The sequence below is a fragment of the Xiphophorus maculatus genome, chromosome 19, assembly GCF_002775205.1.
Source record: "Xiphophorus maculatus strain JP 163 A chromosome 19, X_maculatus-5.0-male, whole genome shotgun sequence".
NCBI lineage: Eukaryota > Metazoa > Chordata > Actinopteri > Cyprinodontiformes > Poeciliidae > Xiphophorus > Xiphophorus maculatus.
In genome coordinates, this window is record NC_036461.1 from 24,005,844 (window position 1) to 24,031,430 (window position 25,587).

General features: G+C 42.5%; 2 protein-coding genes across 4 annotated transcripts; one reads left to right on the forward strand and one right to left on the reverse strand.

Annotated features, from left to right (window-relative positions):
- The first annotated feature begins 1,033 nt into the window (after nucleotides 1-1,033).
- Nucleotides 1,034-5,718, forward strand: ttc9 (tetratricopeptide repeat domain 9). The gene is made up of 3 exons (XM_005808995.3): nucleotides 1,034-2,083; nucleotides 3,324-3,506; nucleotides 4,868-5,718. Exons 1-3 carry the CDS (start codon nucleotides 1,579-1,581, stop codon nucleotides 4,948-4,950), a joined length of 771 nt encoding a protein of 256 aa, XP_005809052.1. The 5' UTR covers nucleotides 1,034-1,578; the 3' UTR covers nucleotides 4,951-5,718.
- A 1,479-nt stretch (nucleotides 5,719-7,197) lies between these two features.
- map3k9 (mitogen-activated protein kinase kinase kinase 9) lies at nucleotides 7,198-22,975 on the reverse strand. Of its 3 annotated transcripts, none has more exons than XM_023353265.1 (11): nucleotides 21,961-22,975; nucleotides 19,378-19,791; nucleotides 16,588-16,768; nucleotides 14,954-15,102; nucleotides 14,651-14,826; nucleotides 13,766-14,006; nucleotides 12,625-12,747; nucleotides 12,137-12,239; nucleotides 11,900-12,012; nucleotides 10,632-11,408; nucleotides 7,198-9,390 (listed from the first exon to the last, which is right to left on the reverse strand). In XM_023353265.1, exons 1-11 carry the CDS (start codon nucleotides 22,376-22,378, stop codon nucleotides 8,939-8,941), a joined length of 3,147 nt encoding a protein of 1,048 aa, XP_023209033.1. In that variant the 5' UTR covers nucleotides 22,379-22,975; the 3' UTR covers nucleotides 7,198-8,938. The 3 variants fall into 3 exon arrangements, with proteins under 3 accessions (XP_023209033.1, XP_005799315.2, XP_023209034.1); XM_005799258.3 differs by having other exon boundaries at nucleotides 7,198-9,393; nucleotides 21,961-22,974; XM_023353266.1 differs by having other exon boundaries at nucleotides 7,198-9,393; nucleotides 13,826-14,006; nucleotides 21,961-22,971.
- Between the last annotated feature and the right edge of the window lie 2,612 nt (nucleotides 22,976-25,587).

Consider the following 25,587-nt stretch of genomic DNA (forward strand, 5'->3'; position numbering starts at 1 on the left):
AATAAAAATCAGATCAAGGTCGATGACGTATGCTTTAATGCATTAACGGGGATAATTATTAGTTTTTTTAATTGTTTTTTTTTTTTTTATTCAGTTTTTTTTTTTCAGATTTAGTTTGAAGAATTTGTCAAAATATTTTTTTTTATAATTTGTGCGCAGAAAAAAGAGTGATAGGTGATAATTTGATTTGGTAAATAAAACGTGTTAAATACATTTTGGATATTTTGAGCATACACTTTCAACAAAGGTAAATACATTAAAACACAGCAAAACCAATCATTTAATTATTGATTTGTTGTTATTTCATTTCTTTGAAAATATTTTAAACTCAGAATTAAAACAATTTACTTTTTGTACATTTTATTTGTAGATGAACTGAACATTTAGTCAATCTAACTAGTTTATTGTGGTGATAATATATTTTTAAGGTATCCAAAAAGATGTATTTTTGTGAAAAAAAAAAAAAGTTTTACACAGTAACAATATTTATTAGCAATACCATGTGTACTATAGAAAACCTCCAATTAAACATTATATTGGTTAATATTTTCTCCAATTAACAGGTAACTGCATCTGTGAATTTTTCTGGTAACCTTCTCCTGACTGTAAAATGAGATCCTTTAAAATACTTTGTGGCGTTTAGGATGTAAATATGCTTTTTAGGGGGGGGTATCTCCTTTTAAATAGTTTAACTTTAAGTTTGAACAAGTAAGCGACATCTTAACTGCAACTTTTTCTTCATACGACTTTTTTTCTAACAAAACTGTGTTTGATAATTTCTTGAGTTGTGCAGAATACACACAGAAATACACATACGGACACTGTTCTGAACTTATTTATCATAAGTCTCGTTATGTAATCACGGAAACCTGCTTAGACTAAATTGAATATGCACTACATGAAATGAATAAGGTTAGAATAGTCAAGAAATGTATAAAATAACACATCCTGTTAGGTGATTTTTTTTTTTTTTTTTTTTTTGATATTTGAAGGGGCGGAAAAAGTCCTGGTACTGGTTCGGTCCAGGTGTTTTGGGATTTCATTAGGTCCAGAACTGATTAAGCGACTCCAAGTCCACATTACTCAGCTCCAACACATCTGGTCGCTAAAATAGGAAACGAGGTGAAATGTAGCGGTTTCTCAATAAAAGCGTCGTGATCTGTAATTACAGCCAACCAATAAGAGGCGCCCAAAATAAGACTAAGAGAATATAACTTAATATAACTTCCTTCTGCCAGGACTTTCTTTTTCAGACTCACAATGAAATCAAACCACTTAGTTGGGGAATTATAATGGATGCACTATTCCTACTTTTTTCTTCTTCTTCTTCTTCGACCAATCGGTTCGCTTGAATAGAAAACACGCGGGCAGCTGGTTACAACAGAGGAGCGCGCATCGCGCAGCGCAGGTTTGCGCACGGAGAGGACGTAGCTGCGACACTGGCGAGGCGAAAGGCGCGACTACAGGCGATAAGATGCGGTGAAAAGCTCCACTTTCCCCCCTCCTACGCAGGCTTCCTTTCTTTTTAATACCACGGAGGGCCAGGGTAGACGGAAATTAAAAGGGAACGGGTCCAAGATGAGTGCGGTCCAGGCTGGAGGCGAAGAGAGGGTGGATAGCGGCAGAGGCAGCCTCACCGCCAACAGGGGCGGCGGCGGCGGCGGCGTTAGCGGCTCCCCGAGGCTCCATCAGCGCGTTCAGCCCCCCAACAGCGGCAGCCGGACGAAAGATAGCAAAAATCAGCAGCAGCAGCAGCTCCAGCTCCTGCAGCAGAGGCATCATGGTGGGTCGATGCTGAAGCAACCATCCCACAATGAGCCAGCTGACGTCGTGAGGCGGGCGCTGGACTTTAAGAGCCAAGGCACTCAGTGCTACAAGGATAAGAAATACAGAGAGGCGATCGGCAAGTACCACCGCGCTCTGCTGGAGATCAAGGGGCTGTGCAGGGTGCTGGGGGATCCGGACCCCGGCCCCAAGTCCACGTCCACCCTCCTGCCGACCATCAGCAAGTCCAGCACGCTGACGGACGAGCAGAAGGGGGCGATGGAGAATGCGGAGCTGGAGTGTTACAACAGCCTGGCTGGTAGGAGACGTTTTCCTGTCACACCGATGCTCACTCACTGTTGATTTGCCACAAAAAAAAAAAAAAAAAAAAAAAAGAAAGTCTAGCAACGACTCACAACCTGAGCCAGACTTTAGGAGAGGCTTACAGGGGCAGTAGCCCAGGGCACCAGTTTTTGGGGGGCGCCACAGATTTAAAAAAAAAAAAATGTATGAATGTATTTTTTGCAAACATTGTCCGTCATTAAAGATTCATAGGCCCATATCAAGCAGGGGTTTCCCTTGAAATCTTGCTAAGTCTGATGGTAGGGGGCGCCAGCGCAGTCACCCAGCAGCCGCCGTGTTTTTGGATAAAAACTGTTTAAAGTTGACAAGGAAATTTGAAAATATGACCCGGCAGTTATGTGTTATCAGAAGACATTATTAACACTATGTAAACACCAAAATCTTTAAAAAGACAAACGTAAAAAAAATACAATTAAAATGAAACAAAAAAATAAAAAATTGCACTTGAGTTGTTTCATCCTAATTAAAAGTGTCCAGATTTGTTATATCCTTCATCCTTCACTTGTCTCTTTATTTGCTGAAGTTGTCAGCGTGTCGGAAGGCCGTGGTTCCGGAGCCCCGGTGAATGAAAAATGACCCCTGACCTCAGACTTCCTGTGTGTTCACATACTGACCGTAACGATGTCATTCTACTTCCGACTGTTTCACCAAAGAGACACTTTAACGCGTCTTTATTACCACTGTTACTGATGTATAAAGACACCTGTAGCATATAAACAGAGAATGCTTAGCGAATGTGGGCACAAGTAAAGCCTGGTGGCCCGCCAGGCTTATAATTCACTAGGGGAAACCCTGTCAATTGTGAAGTTATAGTATTCATTTATTTATTGGGAGCAGCATAAATGTAGTGATCAGGGGATGTTATGATATTAAACAAGCCATTCTCAGTTGGTATCATCAGTTCACACTCAATTATGCAAAGTTTGACAATGTAATGTACTGAAATTTGCAATAGCAATATATAAATATTTATTTATTTAGTGGATAGGGCACCAAACGGTTTTCAGCCCGGGGGCCCACATCCTTGTAAATCCGGCCCTGCTCCCAACCCACAACCCTTTCTCTTTACATGCCCAGTGAGTCGGGTTACCAAAAATAACCAATTATAATATGCACTTTACAGGAAATACATCATTACGTGCACGAAAGACGAAAAACGTTCAAATGTGACCTCTTAACGTCTTTCTCCGTTCCAGCTTGCCTCTTGCAAATGGAGCTGGTGAACTACGAGCGGGTGAAGGAGTACTGCCTGAAAGTGCTTCTCAAGGAAGGGAAGAACTTCAAAGCCCTTTACCGCTCTGGAGTGGCCTACTACCACCTGGGAGACTACCAGAAGGCCCTGTACTACCTGAAGGAGTCGAACAAACAGGAGCCATCAGGTCAGCAGTCACAGCACTGTCTTAGAAATGGGGGGCCTCAAAGCTCTGGGCGGCAAAGGTCAGGGGGCTCTCCGCTTGAAAAAAACAACAAAAAACAAAAAGTAATATCTCCAAGAAAATTTCTGTTATTTGAATGTTCAATCCGTGGAGGATACATGTAGGTCTGAGTGCATATTTATTTATTCGTGTCAGATCAGGCTTTGTCAGCAAACTAGTAACGAATTCGCAGATTGATTGTCACTCAGTTTTAAAAGCGATGAAATATTTCAATCCCAATCAAAGTGGCAGATTGGACTGCTTACTCGAAACCCAAACGTGGTCCACACACAAACCCTCGCCGTCGCTCCTCCGTGCGTCATGTCAAAGCTACACTCTCTCCTTCATGCGTGGATCTGAAAGGATTGTGTCGGGTTCTAGGAGCAGGCAGCGTCTTGCAGAAATGCTTTCCGCGAACAAGGCCGGGCAGGCACACGGGGGAACAAGAGGCAGACGTTGAATGCGTGTGCTGGGGAGCTCATTATGAGTTAAGAAATTCTGTCATGGCTACAAGCCATGAAACTCCGGAGACTCTGGGAAACGAAAACCAGGCTGGGATTGTCGGCAATCATTTAAACATCTAAAGTGGACTGTGCTGTGGAAGATGCTACGCTGTTGTTGTCACCCCTAAAGCTAATCTGTGGGTAGAAATTCTTCCAATAAACTAAATTTCAATCATTTAATCTTAGGAAGGCCTTCAAAAATATCTCTAGAGAGATAATGCACAAACACTCACCTGATTCAGTTTAAAGCAGTTCATGTTTCTCCTGCAGTAATTAACCCTCTTTGTGTCTTTGCTTAGTAAAAATCTACGTCAACTGGACACGCAGCCTGAAGCTAACGGCTAGAGCAAAGTGAATTTCTGCGTTTAGAAACAACTCCGATTTCAAAAATGTCGTCGTAGTTTATGCAAACAGAAGTATGTTGTTATTTAGACAGGAAATGGAGGTTGGACACGGTGCGCCATCCATCACCTTCCTGTGTGAAACATTGCACTGAGGATGGAGCATGTGAGGCAGTTCCCGTCAGAGGAAAGGAGCTTTAGACTCGCCATCAGATTAAACCTCCAGGTCCAATTAATCTCAATTGAAACCAAGAAACTCACTTGAAGACGCCAAGGAAGTTCATTAACTGTTGGTCTATCCCTTTAATAGCATTGTCACGCATCTTTTAATCTACATTTTTATCACGACTGAAGGCCGACTGAGGTTCTGCCGGAGGATTCGTCAACGGGAATCTGACTGGCCAAATGCCTGCAAAGTGACACATTCATGACCATTTTCATGAGAAAACACATCGACAATTTCCTCTCGATTTCTCCACAGACACAAACGCCGTCCGCTACATCCAGCTGACAGAGATGAAGATTCGCCGAAATGCCCAGAAGGAAAAGAAAGAAGCATCGTAAGCCGGCGCCTCACCTGTCATGAGTTGCAGCCCCACTGTGTGCCACTCGGACCTTAAAACCTGCCACAGGTCTTATGGTGTGAAATCATATTTGTTTAGCGGTTTTTTTTGTTTTGTTGCTTTGCACTGCATACGGTTGCCAGTTGTTAAACTTTGTTGTATGGGTTGGGTCTGTTGTCACGGAGGTTCCGGAATTTCGTTTTTTTTAGTTTTGTCCTTCAGGAAAAAGAAACCGCACCAAATGCATTTGACAAGAATTTCTACACACTGCGCTTTAGCTCTTCTAAACCGACGCACTGCCAGTCCCGACACATCCGGGCCGACACCTGCGACGGAAACTGGAGCGACAAGTATCGCTGTGCTGCGTCGCTGAAAGTCGGCACGCGCACGAGACGTGCTTCAAATGCCTTCCTAAAAGTGAGCAGCAACCACCCTCACACCTCTCCCCTTACTGTTATTTGATTATTTAAAATTAAAAATGTAATTCAAATGTTATTGTCTTCTTGATTATATCTGACTGTAAGAACACAAAAGGTGCTGTAAGAGCACAAAAGCATCACGAAGCACACGGTTATGGTACGACACCAGATACATATCACACATATATGTAAATAGGCTGTTATGTAAAATCCTGTGGAAATCTAAATGAAAAGGGAAACTGTATGTCTTTATTAATGCCAAAACGAAGCACATCACTAAACATTTACTGTATCTTAAAATTCCTTATGTGTATGGTAATAGTATATGTGTAATAAACTTGTTTAATAATTACAAAGATAGTTTTTCAGTTTTTTTTACACATTTATATCCATATAATAATCTGGGTCATGACTTTGAACATCAAAATGTGCTTTTATGAGGCAGATCACTCCTCCAAAATGTGAATCTAGTTAGATATAGACAAACGTAAACAGATTTTAGGGATTTATTTTGGTATAGTGAAGTAAGTCTGACCTAAGCCGCAGAAAAGTAGGGGAATGCTGTAAACTTGACACTGTCCTGTACGCCTTATATGTTTAAGACTCTTATTTTGAAGTAAGAAAGGAAGTAGTTATTCAGGGTTTTCCCCAGTGTATTATAAGCCTGGTGGGCCACCAGGCTTTACTTGTACCCCCACCAGGCTTACCATTGCTTATTTATTTAAGTTTTTTCTTTAATGTTTGCATTTTTAAGACTTTATAGTCGGTGTTCAGATATTAATCTTCTAATCCTCCAATAACACATAATTATTAAGTGATCATTTCAAATTTCCTGTCAATTTTAAAAACAATTTTAACTCAGAAACCTGACGGGCCGCTCCAATCAGTTGTTAATCATTTGTGTAGCAACAGTTTTTGTAGTTCACAAAGTGACAGTACAATACAGCTTGTAAGCCCTTTGAGGATATGAATACCACAAGAAGCTAGCAGCCAAAGACACTAAAGTTAGCATCTGATTTACAAGTTCCTACTGCAGCTAAAGGGCTGTTTCACCATTTTATCAAAGCTTCTTGTTTCTATATGATCACCTCTAGTTCAAAATCTAAAATACATCAATTAATCACACCTGGTGGTCTGCACTGTTATCTTTCAGCAAGAAGGTCCTAGGTTTGAATACCAGCCTGGGTTTCTGTGTAAACAATTCTAACCTGTACTGTGTTACTGTACACTGATAACAGATTATTTAAAAAATTGTAGAGTTTGGGATTTTTTTTTAAACCTTATTTGTGAAAATAACCAAAGAATATTTTTGGTTTCTCCCAAAATATTGCTGAATGCTCATCCCACTCACATGCATAGAACATTGTATATCGTCTCATCCCGTGAAACGAATATATTGAGAAACCCCTACTGTTCAATTTAGAAAATATAGAATGCGAAAACCAGTTTTGATATTCTAGGTTTAAGTCTAGAGATTATGAAACACAGTCCAAATTTCACATTATTTTAATTCGTGGCCAAATTTGGAGCAGTGTTCAGATGGTGAAAAACAGCTTTAGCATTATTAGCTAGCCTCTGTTTGTGGTTAAAGTTTGCACAACAAAGGGTGTCGCAAACACATATTTAACAAGACATATCAATTAGCAAAACACAGCTTGCTTTGGTCAATGCTGATGGATAACTTTCCATGTTTTTCATCCTCCATGTACTCATGGTGCAGTCATACCGCCCCCTAGACTATGCTGCTCTGGGCAGAGAGCCACTGACGATAGGTGTGGCATATCCTTACACCATCCAAAGCCCTACAAGAAAGTAAACAAACAGTTTTATGTTTTTCTTCCGATTTTACTCGAGTCAGTGTGTTCCAGTGCAAATACAAGTCACTCAGTAGCAGAATCTCCCCTCCAACAAACAATATCAGTAAACAGTATTTTCAGCTTATTTGTGCTCACGTTTCATCCAAGAGCTCAGCGTCGCGTCACCTGCAGTTCAAACAGATGGTTATGGTACACATCGAACATGATCATGTCCTTCACAGTTCTGAGGGGGGTTTGGGAGCCCAGGGGGGAGGCATTACATTTTACACATGTATCAAGACCAAAAGGACCTCATATGTAACTTAGGTCACTTAAATTGAAGAAAATAAATAAATAACTTGACGCTGCGGGGTGTTAGGACACGTTTCAGCTCTTTTTATCAATTATTCATAACAGTTATGTTGCAGGTATTAAATAAATTAAATAAAAAATAATTGGCATTATCCCATGCTTCCGTTTTTTAATGTCCCATATTTATTTAAGATTTGTAAAATGGTTAATTTATCTACACCCTTCCCCCAAATTATAACAGATTTTCTTTTAAATCCCTTTTGAAGAAAGCTAATAATTTCTTCCCATTAAACAACTGGGATTCTTCAAATTTAAACACTATATTTAAAAAAAGAAAACAAGAAAAACTGATTTGTGATGATAAGTGCTCGTTTGGGCAGCTACATTTCTTGGCAAAGACACTGTAAAAAAAAAAATCTTTCAACGTAAATACATAAAAAAAAATGTGATTCCTAAATGAGCGATGAAGAAAGTGCAGCTTACAAACAAATGACTTGATGCTTTGTGCAAAGGCCGAAAGCCCCAGAAACATTCAGATAAAGCATTAAGAAGTGTCAAAAATCAAGGCATACAGGATAAAATAAATAAATAAAATAAAACACCAAACAAATCAATAAATGAAGTAGTTCATTAAAAATATACAAATAATAAGAAACATACTTCCATACATCTCTTGGGCCTGCTTCCCATGTGGGAGAAACAAACTTTGCATTTCTGATCCAAACGGTTTAACAGCAGCAATAAAGCACAAAGTTCTCCTTTCAGCTTTAAGATTTGTTTCTCAATGTCTTTAACCATTTTAAAAAAAAGGAACAAAAAACAAAGACAATCTATTAACTTATTTTCTCTGCTTTTTACAGTCGCAACAATGTGGCTCTAAAGCAGAGACAAGAGCGCTTATATCAAACAGCGCCCCCTATCTGCGGCACATGAAGCGACTGGTGTGGAAGGTGTACTCGGTGCAAAAAAAGGGAATCCGTCCACCGCCAGAACCTGAGCGGGAAACAGACGGAGGGGAGGAGCTCAAGTGGTTTTAGAAATTACTTCCTGGCAATAATAATAATAATAATAATAATAATAATAATAATAATAATAATAATAATAATAATAATAATAATAATAATAAAAAGCTGTCTTACATTCATGATGATTTTCAAAAGTGCACTTCAGTAAATGCACAATTGAAACCAAAGCTTGAAACAGGAGAGCAAAGCTTTGTGAAACGAGAACCTAAAGCTGATGAACGTGATACGAAGGGGTTTCCGGCTGTCTCTGAAGCCAGACATTTCACAAATTTTAGATGTCAATTTTGATAAATATTTATCAAAATACAGTTAAACTCAAGCAAGAACAAAACTTCATCGCAGGTTTGTGTGAGTGGTGTAGAAGGGGGGAAAGCTTAACTCAAACTCAGAGTGATGACAGTCCTCCAGCTAGCGGAGGAGCAACCTCTGTCCATGAGTCAGGACCAGAATCCTGGATGATAAGGAGAGTCTTTGGGAAGGCTGAACTCCGGCCTGCACAGAGGGACCGTCCCGTCCCGGAACTGTCCCTCGTCCGACTCGTCCAACAGGTTTGCATTCCTGCGGGGGGAGAAGGGGGTCGGGGCCTCCATGGGGGTGGGCAGCACCGCGGAGTCCCTGCCGAACTCCACGGTGGGCGGAGTCTCTGTGCTGGAGGTGTAGGCGGGCGACTCGCCGCTGCCCAGCGTTTGTCCGTTGGCCCTGACGCGCGAGTCCCCCCAGAACATGTCGCATCGCGGCCGCGGCGAAGGGCGAGGCCGAGCCACGAAGTCCAGGGTTTTGGGGCGCTCCGGGGCGCAGCGACGGCGGGGGGTCGGGGGGTAAACCACGTTGGGGTCAGGGAGCCGGGGAACCTCAGGAGAGTCTACTCTTAAAACCCTGAAGCCACCTGCTGCTGTTAAACCAGAAAAAAAAGATTATTGTTAACACGCTGCCAGACTGGAGATTAGTCCCTCCATCCATCCATCTCTGTGGAAAACTATTGAATTTTGCCTTAAAGGAGCAGTGTTACGTATTTTCGAGGCACATAGTACCATTTTATAGCGTAGTCAAATGACTACGTTAGCTTCAGTTGTTATTAAAACGTTGTATATATCAAATATGACTTAAAAGAAACTTGACTTTGTAATTTAAAGCCTTGAAAATAGGTCTCTGTCTCTTTAAAAATCTCCTCCTCATAATGAAACTCCGCCTTCAGGAAGTCATCACAACGTGGCTCCTCCATTAGCCCTTTAACAAAGTTTTTACCAGAGTTGCGCTGAGAAGCGGCTCGTCTATTGAACTCAGCTGATTCTCAGTTCCACCAGGTGTTTGCTAATTGCTGCCGGCTAGTCTGAAGGAGCTGAGTGAGGGAGGGCTGCTCTGTGAGGCGGAAGCTCAGAAGCTTCAGTTTTGAGGAGGAGCTGCGCCTCGCAGGCGCTGCTAGGTCCTACCAGGTGTTTTCCACTGAATTGTTGCCATGGAGATTAAAGGATTTCTCAAACATGCATCAAAGAATCAAAGTAACACTACCTTATTTTGACGAGGAAATAACTTTATACCATGAGGTAAAGCTAAAAAAACGTAGCGTTTACATAATACTGCCCCTTTACAAATACAGTACAGACCAAAAGTTTGGACACACCTTTTAATTCAATGAGTTTCCTTTATTTTCATGACTATTGACATTGTAGATTCACACTGAAGGCATCAAAACTATAAATAACACATGTGGAAATATGCACTAAACAACAAAGTGTAAAACAACTGAAAATAGCCCTTATATTCTAGTTTCTTCAAAGTATCAACCTTTTGCTGTGATTACTGCTTTGCACACACTCTGCATTTTCTTGATGAGCTTCAAGAGGTCGTCACCTGAAATGGTTTTCACTTCATAGGTCAACCTGCCCTGTCAGGTTAATAAGTGGGATTTCTTGCCTTATAAATAGTCATGAAAATAAAGAAAACCCATTGAATTAGAAGGTGTGTCCAAACTTTTGGTCTGTACTGTATGTTGGAATGCTGTATTTTTATTTCCTATGCAGGCATAATTCCAAACATTTTCATAAGGCTTCTATTTAAAGACAACCTAATAGGATATGAAATTATTAAATGTAGAGTTCTACAACATAAAACGGGACGTCACGCCTTTACCCGCACTGTCCAAAGCTTTCCTCTCCGGCAGCGGCTCCAGTGAACTGGAAGGGCCGTTCTTCTTGATGGCTCCGTCCGACGGGGTCCTGCGGAGGCACCGTGCGGAGGGCGGGACGCAGGGGACGTGTGTGGGCGTCAGAGACTGCCGCGGGTTCCGCTTGAAGCTCTCCACGTGAATGTTGACCAGCGAGTTGACCGGCGTCCGGACCGGCGCCCTGCGCTGCGAGAGCGGAGGCGGCGCAGGCGGCCGGGACGCCGCCGAGGCGGGCCTGCAGATCAGCAGCTCGTCGCTGTCGGAACGCAGCAGTGAGTGGGTGGAGTTGGAGTCGGACACCGACGATAAGGACAGGAGAGTATACGAAGAGGGCAAACCTCGCTCGGGCAGGGCGGGGGCCGAAGTCTTGAGCGGGCTTTCCCTGTGGAACAGCCTGCGGGTCGGGGAGCTCGTGCTCCGCCTTTGGCCGGCGGTTCTGTGGAAGAAAGCGTCCCATCTGGATTTGATGCCCTCCTCGGGCGGGGCCAGCGTGAGCAGGTTGCAGCCCAATCCGACGGCCGCCAACAGAGCCCCGCAGCCCAGCAGGACCAGCTCAGACCGCCGGCCTCCCCCGGGGCTCTTCCTGCACGGCGGGGTTCCGGGAACCTGGCCGCTGAGGCAGTACTCATCTCCCTCGTGTTCGATGGAGGAAGACGTGTGGGCGTCTTTTTGGAAGGGAATGCAGAGGTAGGACTGGCCAGGAGCTGCGCCTGGCTCTGTGGTGAAGCAGCAATCTTCATTTTCTAAAAAAAAACAACAACAACAAAAAAAACTTCATCAAAAGCTAAAAGCAAAACCATTAATATGCATACATTTTTGTTCCTTTGTTTTTAGATTTTACAACCAGAAGCGTCAATGTTTTTCATTGGATTTTTTTATGATAGACCAACACAATGTAGTGAACATCCAAATCTGAAAAGTGTGGTGTATATATGGGGTTGAGACTTGTGTTTGTCTGTGTGAGAGACTCGTATTTTTAATAATGTACATGTGCAATTTTAGTATTTTGTGTGTGTATGAGTCTTTAGTAGTGTGTGCGAGACAAAACATAGCTTTTGTCCTAAACGGCCCCTCATAGATTTTTGTTTTCTTTGCAAGTGCTTGTTCGTGGTCAAGCAGCTGCAGACACACTTGTGGGTCACCAACCGCAGCAGTGTGGGGTTGATGCGTCTCTGTTACGCCAACAGCTTCATTTCTCAGGCAAACTCAAACCGGCTGAGACGTTCCTGCTGACCTGTCTCCAGGAGGCTGGGCACCCCAGGCACGGCCGGACTGTGTCTGGGAGATCTGCGGAGGTTTGGGGCGCTGCAGGACCGCTGCCTGCTGCCCTCGTGGGGAGGCTTCACACTGTGACGGACGAGAAAACCATAAGCTGTCTGACTAAAATATAAAAAATTATAAAAAATCAAACACTAATTCAAAATGAATGGTTAGACGGACTTCAAGAGGATTTGATTTCAGGTTCTCTCACCTGGCGTCTGCGCTGTGCTCCCGATAAACGCCACAACCACGGGAGCGGCCTTTTTTCCTCGAGCCCTTTCTCTCCAGCTCTGTGCAGCCCTCCCCGGGGGTAACTGAAAAAATATTGAAAGTTTGATTCACATATTATTAAAAGTTCAACTTAAAAATTTGTGTTAAGACAAGCTTGTATAATTTCGCATGATACTGTATGAATTCTGACTTTTTCCCCCCCACATAATTCTGACTTTCTTATCAGAATTCTAACTTGAATCTCAAAATTCAGAAAATTTCTCAGAATTCTAACTTTAATCTCAGAATTCATCATTTTTCTAGAAATTCTAACTTTAATCTCTGACATTAAAGTCAGAAAAGTCAGAATTCTTTCTTCTTTTTCTTTCAGTGGCCCTGATCTCCTCCCGTATGATCAGTGCTGTCCTACATGCTAACAATTACAGTTTCCTTGCTTTTTTAAAAAAAAAACAGAAGCCTTGTCCTTACGCTGGATGGCTCGAAGGCGCGGCAGCATGAGCGGGCTGGTTGGAGGGCTGGAGCCGCTGCTGAGCAGACTCCTCCGATGATCGTGGGACGGAGACGCCTGCACCGTGATTTTGTGCTGAAAATCTAAAGGACATCAACGGAAACCCCTTAGCTTCCATGACAGTGCCGAAGGTAACAGAGTAAAAACAGCCAAATAAGAAAAACTTGATCCTTCTAAGACGAAACAGTTTAACTTTTTGCAACCCGTAACAGAACTCTGGTGCTAGTAACTAAGGAAGAACCTTGAGTTTGTCATGCCCTGGACTGTGGAGCGCTACATTCCCAAAAGCCTGCAAAAGTATTCACACCCCTCTTCAAGGTGGATTCTATTTGCCAGCACAGTGACTTGAGAATGAATTTATTTATTGGCATCACAGTAAAGGGAATTTAAAATACATGAACATACATGGGACATCCTCCATGGTGTCCCAGGTTTGTGGCAGCATCACGCAGCAGGGATGGACCCCCCACTTTTAATATTTTTTATATGTAAAAATATTTTTTAAAACGGTTAAAAAGTTACCTTCACTTTTACAATTGGGTACAAAAAAATCCCAACAACTCACATCATCCTGTTTATCAGCATCATGCTGTCTGGATGGCTTTTATAAGAAGAGAACAGGAATTTGTGTTTGTCATTTGACAAAAAGCGAAAAGCTCCAGCGGTACGAATGCCATGAATATACAATCACATATTGTCACCTTCCTAAAATAATGGCCCAAGTTATTTTTTGCCAAAAGTTATTTTAGCAAAAGTATTAAACGAAGTTGTTTGCAGTAGGTTGCTTAACAACTTCTTTATTACTCAAAGATGACTTGGACAAAAAAATGCTTCTTATCACATGAATACACCCTTAAAACACACTAAAGTTAGTGGCTGGCTCAATATCTTTCTTAATGTCTTTGCAAAGCACTGAACATTTCACAGTGTTTAGTTAAACAATTTCTAATGCGTGAACTATTTCTCAAGGAAACATTTCATTGTAGCTGCAGTCGGTAGCTTTAAGTCAAATCTATGCTCATGTCCAGTTTCTAAGGTTTTGGCGCCTCACAAGCATATTTTGTCTCCTTTTGTACGTTGATGCTTGCCAGCTGTTTGTACCTGAGGGCAGGCTGATCCTGTTTCCATCTTTGAGTTTAAGGCGGTTGCGGCGGAACTTGCCCTGCCTGCTCTCCACACGCGGCTTCTCCCGGTAGAGCTGGTGGATGATGATGTTGAGCTCCCGCTCCACGATGTGGATCTCCCGTTCCGCCAGCTCCTGCTCGCGCTTCCTCAGCGCCTCCTCTTGGCACTTCTGCTGCAGCGCAGCTTGGGTCAACTCCTCCTCCCACGATCGCAGCTCCTGGTGGAGGAGGGGAGGAGAAATAAACTATGAGTGGCGTGTAATCACATCTTCAGTGGTTGTGTACATCATGTCAGACTCGAGTGTGCAAAATGTGGAGCACCACAAGGCTCAATCTTTGGGACCTATTTTTTGTTGTTGTTGTATACTTTCCCCTTGGGTCAAATAACATGTCCGTTTCTTTTTTTTTTTTACGTGTACTATTGTTTCTATGCTGATGACATACAGCTCTACTGTTCTACTGCTCCCCATCTGCATAGCCTGTCATGAATGCTAAGGCTAGGCATGGACACCAGTGACTGCGGATAAATGGTTTTCCTCTGTCAGTAAGCCGTTTCTCTGTCATTAGCACGTTGAGAGGTGCCTCCTGGCTCTGACTGGTTGTTTTTGAATGGAAGCGGTGCATTTCTTCAGACGGCAATAGCAGCCCAGGGAAGAGGTGGAGGAGCTCCATCTTTTCATAGATATTAACGTACTGTCACAACATGGTGATAGTTTTAACAACGGTTTTATCTTTAGATTTCCTTTTCCAGTTTCTGACATATGAAAAGTGCTATATAAATTAAGTTCACTTAACTGTAGTCTTTAAGAAATCAGGTAAAAAGAATGACATTCGGGGGGGGGGTTCTAGCTCTGCTCATCACCTTTTCCTTGGTCCTAAGCTGATCAAACATCTCCTGGATCTCCAGTTTCCAGTCGTCCTGCAGGGAATGAAATGACTCTGCTGGCATTTCGAAAAAGCCTGATTCCTCGATGGCCGTGAGCTGGTCCAGGATAGTTGTGAACAGCGGCCGAGAGTGAGGATCCGGGCTCCAGCAGTCTGTAAGACAGAAGAAAAAGATCACTTTAGATATTCTGTTTGGTTATTTCGTGGTACATTTCTGGGGCTAAAAGTGCGCCAGTTGATAAAGTGGGATGGCATTTATTTATTTATTTTTTCTACTTACTCTCCATCAAACGTGCAAAAGGCTCGGGACATGTGGAGGGAATGGGCAAAGCCAGTTTGTTCATTGCCACTCCGTAGGCTACGGCGAGACCGTCGATGCTTCGAAAGGGAACTTCTCCGGTCAGCAGCTCCCACAGCAGCACGCCATAACTGCCAACGCACGAGGGGAAAAACGCAGGGAGACTTGAAAATTGCAAGTCTCCCTGCAATCATCTGAGTGATGATCCCACATCACTCAGATGTGGGATTTTGATCATTTTGATCTCAATGCGTAGGAATACATGAATGTTAAACAGCGTGCTTGCTGAAAGAGACTGGACTGTCAAGAAAGCCACATTACTTTGGTAAATGTCAAAAACAGGATCATTCTGCACCCCACTCGTGTAAATACCGAGCGGAGACGGAAAAAGGTCAAGATCAGAGAGCGTGAGTGTGTGAAGCAGAGCAGTGTGTCTTTTGACAGATAAAAGAAGAGCTTACAAACAAATCACGTTAGCAAGGAATCGTGTAGGAATGCGCCAGATTCTTTTTACACTGTGGCAACTTTGATATTTTAGCTCTTAAAGGCACCACTAGTATCTCTTCTTCTGCAGCTGATCGTAAGAGCTGCGGATATTTGCATGTTGTTATGTGACAAATAGAAAAGTCAAAAGGGTATCAGTCGGGAAATATGGAACTGGCGACCCCACGACCGGATCTCGGGTAGATGGAAGACAACGAACGGATGGATTGTTACTTTGATCGGGATTCTAAATATATAGAGAGTAATCACGATGAGAAAATGTATTCAAACTGTTAAATCCAGTCAAAACCAATTCAGTTGGGCTTTAGAAAAATAGCAAAGATTTTGTTTCAAAAGGTAAACTTTAGAGATTTACTGATCATTAAAGGGACAGTAATCCAGCCATATAGTGTCATTTTATAGCACAATCAATTTACCTTTAGTTGTTATAAAAATGCTGTATATTTCAAATATGACTTAAAAAAAAGACATGAAATCGGGCCTCTGTCTCTTTAAAATCTCCTGCTGTTTGTGAAATTCCACCTTCAGGAAGTCATCACAACATGGCTCCTCTATTAACCCTTTAACATTGTTTTTACCAGCGTTGCACTGAGAAGTAGCTCCTATGATGAGCTCAGGTAGATGTGCAGTTCCACCAGGTGTTTGCTAATTGCTCCGGGCTAGTCTGAAGGAGCTGAGAGGGGGAGAAATTTCTTATTTTAAAGTCTCAACAGGTTTCGACATTTGGAAATTTTCAGAGTTTCAGAAGTCGAACATTTTCAAAAAGTTTTTTCTAGAAAATGTAGTGTTTCTAGCAAGTTTGCGACTTTTCAAACATACCCATTTCCAAGTTTAATCTAATGATTTCAGAATTTTTCTAGAAAATCTTTGACTATACAATCTTGGAAACTTTCCTGGGTTTTTTTCCAGAAAATGTCTGAGTTTTTTTGGGTGGAAATTTACTCCTCCTCTTCTTTTTTCAATCTACAATGGCCTTAACACACCATTACATAAATGTGAATATAAAATAAATTTTTCATGGATTTTCTTTTCTTTCATGGGTTCGTTTTCTAAGCTCTGTGCAGCTTGTTTTTTTGTTTTTTTTCTGCAGGGGCTCTCCTTCCTCCGCCCACCTCCACACGTCGCTACCCTTGGAGAACGTGGACGAGCGGATAACCTCAGGAGCCATCCAGGCGTAGGTCCCGGCGGCGCTCATCTTGGTGGTGTGGTGCCACTCCCGGGCCAATCCAAAGTCGGTTATCTTCAGAGTCTTGTTGCTGAGGTCCTCCATCTCCACCCTTTCGAGGATCAGGACTGGGTGCGACAATGGTGGAAGTGGGGATGTTGGGTTGGGTGAATGGAAATGAGTTTGGAGGTAGTGGGAGGGACAGGAGGGGTTGCGTGCAGGTTGGTGGGAGGTTAGGGTGGAGGGTTTCAGGTGATCACCATCGGGATTTGAGATGAAGCGGTAGCATGAGTCCCGTGATTTACCACAACGGCAAATAAAAAAAACAAAAAAAACAAGAGGGGGTGAACAAAACAGGGTGTGGTTGTTGGAAGGTCAGAATGAAAGGATACAAAAGATGAAAGCAGAGAAGAGAAGAAGAAAGAATAAACAGTAAAAACAAAGCTACTACGAGCTACGACAAGAAAAGCAATCCAGAGGAGAAAACCAACTCCCCCTTGATCAATGCTAATGTATTCCCCTCATGCTTTTACAACCCAACGTCTCATACATAGCACTAATTATACAGTTTAACTCCTGAAATAGCCTGTTACAACAAACCAATTTTGCTCTAATAGGCAATGAAAAACACCCCCCTGTCCGGACATGCCCGGGAAAATCCTGAACACATACGCTGAGGCCTCTCCTCTCAGCTCCACAAAGCCCGGGCCATCTGCTGCGGCTGCACCCGCCCAGCCCAGGAGGGGAGTGTCCAAGGGCTGCGGTGCACATCAAGCGCCTCTTCATCTTCCCCTCACGTCACTGTGACGCCGTGGAAATGGCATCCGTAGAAATTCTACCCAAACTATGGGGCTAAAGTGAACCCGGCTGGTAAGCAGCTGAGTTAAAGGGAAAGTGTTTTGTGTTTTCCAGCCACATGGTGACGTTTTATAGCATAATCAAGTAACTGTGTAACCTTCGATTCTAAAAATGCTGTTAAATATGACTTAAAAGAATTTTGACTTTGTAAATTAATGCTTTGAAATTGGGCCTCTGTCTCTTTAAAAACTCCTGCTCTTCCTGAAACTCCGCCTTCAGGAAGTCATCACAACATGGCTCCTCTATTAACCCTTTAACAACGTTTTACCAGGTGATTGCTAATTGCTGCAGGCTAGTCTGAAGGAGCTGAGAGGGAGAGTCACGGGGGATGGGAGTTCTGTAAGGCAGAAGCTCGGAAGACTTATCGTTTGAGCTAGGTCCCACTCAGGAGTTTTGCACAGCTGAATGGTTGCCATGGGAGATTAAAGGATTTCTTATTCCAGGTATGTTTTTGATGAGGAAACAACATCATAACACGACTCACAGCTGTAAAAAGGTCAATTTTACACACTACTGCCCGTTTACATAAGGCTTGACTGCAGATGTGGTCACTCCCCTCTCCATTCCAGATAGGCCAGTCATGCTTCAGATGTCTGAACTCGCTGTAATGCACAGCCCTTTGGGTAAGATGGGTTGGTATGCAGCAGATGTAGCTGAAACTATGAACAGGATTTACAAAGACTATTTTGGGGAAATAATGGTCATTTCAAGATAAAAATGTGAGTTTAGAAACATTGTTGGGGGAGAGTGGGAAGATCAACAGTCTCTCATGGCATTTTGGTGGTGGTTATGTTGGATTTCGCCCTCTATTCCACATGTTTTAGATCTGATGTAACTGAGGATGGGACGGCAGGTGTGTGTGAGCAAGACGTTCAGCCTGACTCTATTCCACCAGTTCTGTCAGGAGGAATGAGACAAAACTCCATCAAACTATTTTGAGGAGCTTATGCTTGTGTGTGTTTGGCATTTAGCAAACAGAAATAGGCCTGCTAATACCGACAGTCAGAAAAATCAATATGGGTATCTTTTACAGTGAATGAAAATATCAAGTTTCAACTGTTTATAAATGAAGAAAGAGTTGGACTGAAAGTCAACTTAAACGAAGGCAAAATACGTTTGAGGAAAGAAGGAATCCATTGGAAGACTGTAAAACACAGGTACGAAAAATAAACAAATATTTCATTTGCTAAGACTGCCCTAATGAAAGCATTTAGAGGCTAACGTCAAAGGCAGAAGCAAAAGAGAAAGAGAGGTCAGCCTCTGGCCACTTGCTTCCGTAAGCTCAGGAAGGTTTGGGTTTTCCCCACAAAGTCCAGCGTGACATCAAGTCTGAGTGACTTTGAAAGTGAAGCTCCCGAGATGATCGCCACAGAATCAGCCAATGGCAGCCGGGGGCCTCACTTCACACATTGTCGGAGCCACCAATGAGGAGGCCGGGGCAGAGCGCTGGGCAAATCCTCAGTAATAGGCTTGGGACTTACAGGATCCAATTGGGCAAAATGCAAGATTACAACAACTCCACAAGTAAACATGCAAACTCCTTTTCCTCCTGATTTGACTTCTGAAGCACATAGTTTCTAACCACGTAATGATAATAAAAATATAATACAGTAATAGATTTATTTTACACCTTAAAGGTGCATTAAGAGAATTTTTCTTGGGGTAAAAAAGGCTGGTAGATCAGAGAGAAAGTCCGTACTAGTGCAGATTAGTGTATAATTGACTGGAGTTTCAAAACTGCTTATTTCCGTACCCGTTCTATAACCGTGAAAAATACAAGAGTAGTAGCGCAACACAAACGGGACTGTGGTATATTTCACAGTGTTCTGGCAGTTATTCAATGAGACAGTAATAAAAACACAAAGTGAGGGAATCTTACTGTTGCTGGACTTGAGGTCTCTGTGTATGATGGGGACAATGGCCTGGTCATGGAGGTAGTGCATGCCTCGTGCAATCTGCACAGCCCAGTTCACCAGCGTGCATGGGGGGATGCGCTTCCCGGCGAGGGCCCGGTTCAGGGGCCCCCCGCGAGCGTACTCCATGATCAGGCACAGGTTGGGCTCCTGCAGGCACACCCCCAGAAGAGCCATGATGTTGGGATGGCTGAGCATGGCGAAGAGCTTGGCCTCCTGACGCACGCTCTCCAGAGTCTGCGCCACGTCCTCGTCGGGGTCCCGTCGGGCCGCCTTCACGGCCACCTCGGCGCCCCGCCACACCGCGCGGTAGACCTTTCCGAAGCCACCCACCCCGATGATCTCCTCCAGGGTGAACTCCGAGAAATCGATCTCCAAGACTGTGGCGGAGCGGAGACAGAAACAACACTTGCAGCAATTAAACAAGTTTGTCATGCTCCAAACTAGGTCATTTATGAGAAGAATGCTTTTTGTGTCTGTAAGTCACTGTGTTGCTTCAGATAGATCAAGTATCTGTCCTAAAATATAGAATCTAGAGTTGGAGAAGGAAGAAATAATGTCATGTGCACTTTAAAATAGATTTTTTTCTTTATGGTATTAAGTTTTGTCTGAATAATTAGTTTGTAAATTTAAACAATTCAATTCTTAACCACTTTGGTTACAAATCCTACCTCAATATGATTAGAATTGAACTAAAGATGATGGTTTAACAAAGAACAGTGAGGCTAATATGATTCAATGGGTGCTTGTTATTATATCAACTTTGATATAATAATGATCTTGACTTGTAAAAGTCAAGAGTGTGATGGTGTCAAGAGTAACAACTTGATCAAGTTTTGGGAAACGGTGAGGGGAAAAAACACTTTTTTGCTTGATTTTGTCCTGTTGTTGGCAAATAGATGAAAAAAGGAAAAAAAAAACATCAAAACTGAGTCAAAATGCCAAAATAAAAGTGAAGTTTAGAGAAAAAAAGCTTAAGAACTATATTAAGAACAAAGCAGATATGCTATGAGAAAGATTTTTTTTTTAATTCAAGTGCTTTTTCAATTAAAAAACTGTATATTGATCACTGAATCAAGCAAGAACTGTAAAGAACAATACCACTTTATTGTGTAAAACAAAGGGTATTTAGCATTCTGGCATTTTTCTTTGAGATATTTTTACTTTTCCATATCTTAACTTAAATAATTAAATAGTATTTTAACTTTCTTTGAAGTTACAACTGCGACTTGTAGTATATTTTCTTTGTTGGAGTAAGAATTAAAGTTTTATCCAGCGTTAGCTTAACAACAGCGGGGATGCTAAACTTGCTAGCAAGCGAAGCTCCTTAACTTTGAGGGAGTTTTTGATAAATAACGTATATTTCACGTTTATCACAAAGCCAGCTGTTATATTTGTTGTTTCGTTCAACACGGCGGACGAACCAGGCACGCAAAACTTATATTAAATGAATAGACGTTATTTTATCTGTTAAATCCACATTATTTCTAACCGGAAATATCAACTAAAAATATTTCCAAACAAAATGTGTGCAGAATTGCTACGGTAAATTTATCGACTAAATTGAGACATTACGTGTTTTCAGAAAAGGGAACGTCTGCGTGGCGAGGCTGACCTTGATGAATATTTCAGGTGAGTGGAAGTGGGTCACCGGTGTGAACGACCGGCTGCGACAGCGTGGTCCGCCCAAACAAAACAGGTTTATCTAGATCTGATAACCTTTTTGTTTTGTAAATCTGTTAGTGAGTAAAGCTGGATTTGTGGTTAGAGCATAACTTCACTAGCGTCCTCAGTACATTTGTCCAGAAATGTTTTAAAGGGCGACTATTGATGAGGGCCACTTACAATTTCGACAGGATTGGACTGACGGTATTCAAAACTGGCAGAGAGCTCAAAAAAATAAAGTACATATGAAAAAATGTGTGTATATAGCAACTAATTGATAGTTCCTATTAAAAGGAAATCTAATATTGAGTGCTGTGTAGTTCAGTCAGCACAGGAGCAGGTGCATCATATATTGATGCAGCTCTCTTGACCCCAGGCCATTCATTGCTTCTCAGCCCCCATCCTCCATCCCTTGTCTCCTTTCCTGCATGTTCATGATCAAGTAAAAGACCACTGGCGCTACAAATACTGGTGCATGGTAGGGAACAGCAAACTGCCTGGTCATGGCATCCCGTTGGAGCCTCTATTTATTGCAAAACCTGTGCAAAAAACGATTGTATCATATTGCAAACCAAGCGCACACAGTACATTAAAACCTAATTTTACACCCAAAGGAGGACGTGTTCTCCTCGGTATGTTCTCTGGGGGATACCGTAGGATAACGGTGAGCTGCGGTGCACCACTTGAATAATGGTCCTGAAGCTGAGGATGCCTAGGCAGCCTGTTTCTAGGCCAACCGGAGTGACACAGCACTCTTAATGTGCCGCTTCCTCCAGCATGCTGCCAGAAGCGCTCCATCCCCATGATCCGTGTTTTAGATGCGCATTGGTTTACTGCTTATTTATTTTTTTTCTAAAGATTCTTTGCACAATGGGGATACTCACGGTGCAGAGGAGGCACGGGGTGCTCCGAGCTCTCCCGCAGGCCTGCCTCCTGCTCTGTTCCGTTCCTTTTGCTGACATAATTGGACGGGAAAATGCCAACCCGGTCGGCTATCATACCGGTCCACCAGCCCTCGTCTCCCGACACCAGGGAGTCCTTGGACAGGACCTCCACCAGGTCCCCCCTGCGCAGGCTGAGCTCGTCGTCCGCAGCGGCCTCATAGTCGAACACGGCCGTCCAGACACCAGGCGGCGGTAGCGGCGGCGGCGCGGCGGGCTCCGCATCCTGAGCCAAGCCGCCGCCGCCGCCGCCGCCGCTCTCCGCTGTGCTGGGCCAGCGAAAAACATCCGCCTCCGCTTCTTCAGACAGTGACGCCTTGGGACTCAAACTGCTGTCCAAAGCAGGTTTGAAGACATCCATGGACGCGATCCATAGGGGCGAAGTGGATCGCTGCAGCGCATCCACCTGACGCGGTTTGGAGCGTCCTGCGTCCGCACACCCCGACGCGCACACACAGACACACGCACAGAGAGCTAAGTAGCGCTTAATCTCACAAATAAACACCTTGGAGAACTAGAAGCCTTATGCTGCTGCACCGTCCCCCTTGCAATCCCTGCTGGACCCCATAAAGCGCATCGCTACCGCAGCTTCATGGATCCCCATGCTGCATCCAGCATCCAATCATCGCTGGGACTTCCTGGACGCAGTGGTCTTTTTTCTTTTTTTCCTTTCCAAACTAGCTGTCTAACGTGCGAATATCCTCTGCCATCCCATTGGTGCATGGATACGTCAGCAGTTGTTTAGTTCCCAGCCTCCTCCTCCTCCTCCCAACATGCAGTTCCAGCTCAGTGACAGGGGCGGTTCTAGCATGAATGGTTCCCTGGGCGAGCCCCTTTCTACACACACACATACAATAGGCATTCCTTTTTATTTATTTAGCAAAAATAAATAAAAAGTTTATTTATTAATAAAGTTAATTTAAAGTAAAGTTTATTTATTAATAAAAGTTTTAAAAGTGTTTTTTAAACACATAAAAAAAACATTTAATGTGTTTTTATGCACATTGAATTAAAATGTTTGAAAGATAAACATACTCAGCATAAAACATTCATATTCTAAGGAGAATCCATACACAACTCCGTAAAACAAAGCAGAATTAGAGTAAAAAAAAAAAAGAAATCTCAGTAACAGCTTTCCAACAAACAGTCCTACTTATAAGAAATGTGCATGTGTCTTTAAACTGAACTGTCATCCTTAAGTTAAAAACTACTGAGTTTAGTTTTAACACAAATTTGTACCCTCTTTTCAGGAGCTTAATGTCATGCATGCAGGAAGGCAACACTTCCTCGATGTAGCGGAACGAAAACGAAAACATTCAGAGTTTGCAGACAGCGATTGCAGTAAAATGAATCAACTACAAAATCCAATTGAGTTTGGGATGATTCACTGTTGTGCTTTTTTACACGCAGGAAACCCATTTAAGCTGCAGCATTTACCGACTTAAAATAATCAATTAAGGAAAAAATAAATTCTCTTTTGTCATCTTAAATGCTTCCCAAAGCAGAAAAAAAATACTAATGCCATGCTGGGTTCCAGTTTCTTAACCCACATGCAGAACACCAGGAGAACGGGAAATCAGATAAATAAAGTTTATTTGAGCAATATGAAAATGTTGGTGAAAGGGTCCGGTCCTTGGGGAAGGCCCACGGGATCGTCTGCACACTGAAGAGCAGCAAGGAAGATGGTGAGTTTGAGGTAATCGGAACTCAAGAGAAATTAAACCGATCTTACTTGATTTGCAGGTTACTTCCACCCAGAAGAGGGGAAACTGTTGGTTGGTGGTTTTGGTATCTTTGTGGGTGTCCTAAAGGTGATCCAGGTTCCAGAGTGAGGTCTTGGCCGAGTAAGTTCTGGTCAGATGACGTGGAGGCTGCGGTGGAGGGCGGACAGGTAAGTTCAGGCGTGTAGGAGAGCAGAGGAACGAGCCGACTGCCAGCTGGGTAATCCAGGAACGGTTTATGGTTAATCTGCAGAGATGAAGAAGGGGCTCTGGCAACCAGTGGGTAACTATCCACAGTCTGCCCCAAGGATTTGGAACATTTAAATAAATCTGATTATCACAGGCTGTAGAAATGAGCGTTAATACTACAAGTCCATCTAATGATGGTGCCAGACTGTATACAATGACAGATGTGTGCCATCTCTTACACAGGAGGAAAAATCCAAAAGCCAGGTCTAGGGTTTTCACAGGGAAACTTCCAAGGCGTCACGAGGAATCACGTGAGAGAGAGAGAGAGGCAACAAGAATTGATTACTAGAAGGTCTTCTAAGGAAACCACAGAGCGCTAACTCAGAGTGCTCAGAGTACCATTACTGGCAAACACTCAGGCGACGAGTTGCTGGCAGTCTGTTACTCTTAAGCTCCAGGATGATTGGGCGATGAGTAACAGGTGCGCTGACTGAGTCAGCGGGCCGCCCCTCCAGGTGTGCAGCCTCTAACACATCTGGCGGATAAAGAATGAAGCAGCAGGCGAACAGAGAAAAAACCCCAAAACCCCGGTTCCCAACAACAAAAAAGAGAATTGGACAAATGAACCCCTGGAAAATATAAATTTTCCTCAAAATAAGTAAAAAAAAATCTTTTTTTTTTTCATTTTTATTTTTTTTACTGCAGCGGCACAATCTCACTGAGAAATTCAGAAAAAAAGATTAAAAACAACTGGTTTTAACATTCTTCAGGCACTGGTACTCAATATTAAGAAATTATTGACTAAAACAAGCTATTATATCTTGCAGGGAAGTTATTTGAAGTTAGTTTCGTCTTTTTTCAAGTGTACTAAGATATTTGCACTAGAAACTAGACCAAAAATACTTGGTAAGATTTTGTGTTTTTTCAGTGTGGCGTGATGAGACACTATCTGGTCGAACTGATGCCTATTAAAAAATAATAATAATAATAATAATAAAAAGCCTTTTCCTTCAACACATCACAAACAAAGTAGATAAAATCAACTGGGAGTTCAACTGGAACTGTTGTGCATTGGTAAGATTTTTTTTGTTTTTTTTTTTCAGTGAACAATCTAGATAGGTGTAGGATGTTACAAACCACAAATATGATGAAAAACACCTTACACCAATTGTTTAGGGTGTTTTAGTCTACCAGTAAACAGAAAATGGGTCATAACTTTGTCCTTTATGAGGATAATGGCTCAAAATATATGGCCAAATTAATCAGAAATGGTTTCCAAGCAGCCATTTTAGTCTCATACGTGTGTGACCTGAAGAGAGGAGAGTGTGAGAGAATCCAAAAGGAGGTGAATGTTAAACAAGATGCAAAGGTAGTCAAAATATTATGATTTTGTTAAAAACAATTATTACTTTACACTTTTTTTTTTTGCCAGCAGTGTATAAATATTCTCGAATAAAAGTTGGCTTTTCCTTAATTTGTCAGAGTGAGATTACACAGGTGAAATAATGATTTTTTTTAACAGATTTTTTCCAGATATTTTGTCTTAATATTCTAACTAGAATTCAGAGAGCAGAGGTGACAGGATTAATTAGTGAAGGTGAGAGCGATATGTCTCGGAACCAGAACAACTGGGTCAATTTTGCAAAAAAAAAAAAAAAGA

What these genes read in the sequence shown, in the direction of transcription:
- ttc9 (XM_005808995.3), top strand. Translation starts at nt 1,579, where the DNA reads ATGAGTGCGGTCCAGGCTGGAGGCGAAGAGAGGGTGGATAGCGGCAGA. An exon ending in GTGTTACAACAGCCTGGCTG is followed by an intron (nt 2,084 to 3,323) that starts GTAGGAGACGTT and finishes TCTCCGTTCCAG; the next exon opens with CTTGCCTCTTGCAAATGGAG. An exon ending in GAACAAACAGGAGCCATCAG is followed by an intron (nt 3,507 to 4,867) that starts GTCAGCAGTCAC and finishes ATTTCTCCACAG; the next exon opens with ACACAAACGCCGTCCGCTAC.
- map3k9 (XM_005799258.3), bottom strand. Translation starts at nt 22,378, where the DNA reads ATGGATGTCTTCAAACCTGCTTTGGACAGCAGTTTGAGTCCCAAGGCG. An exon ending in AGACCTCAAGTCCAGCAACA is followed by an intron (nt 16,769 to 19,377) that starts GTAAGATTCCCT and finishes TGTCGCACCCAG; the next exon opens with TCCTGATCCTCGAAAGGGTG. An exon ending in CAGGATCAGCCTGCCCTCAG is followed by an intron (nt 12,748 to 13,765) that starts GTACAAACAGCT and finishes GATGTCCTTTAG; the next exon opens with ATTTTCAGCACAAAATCACG.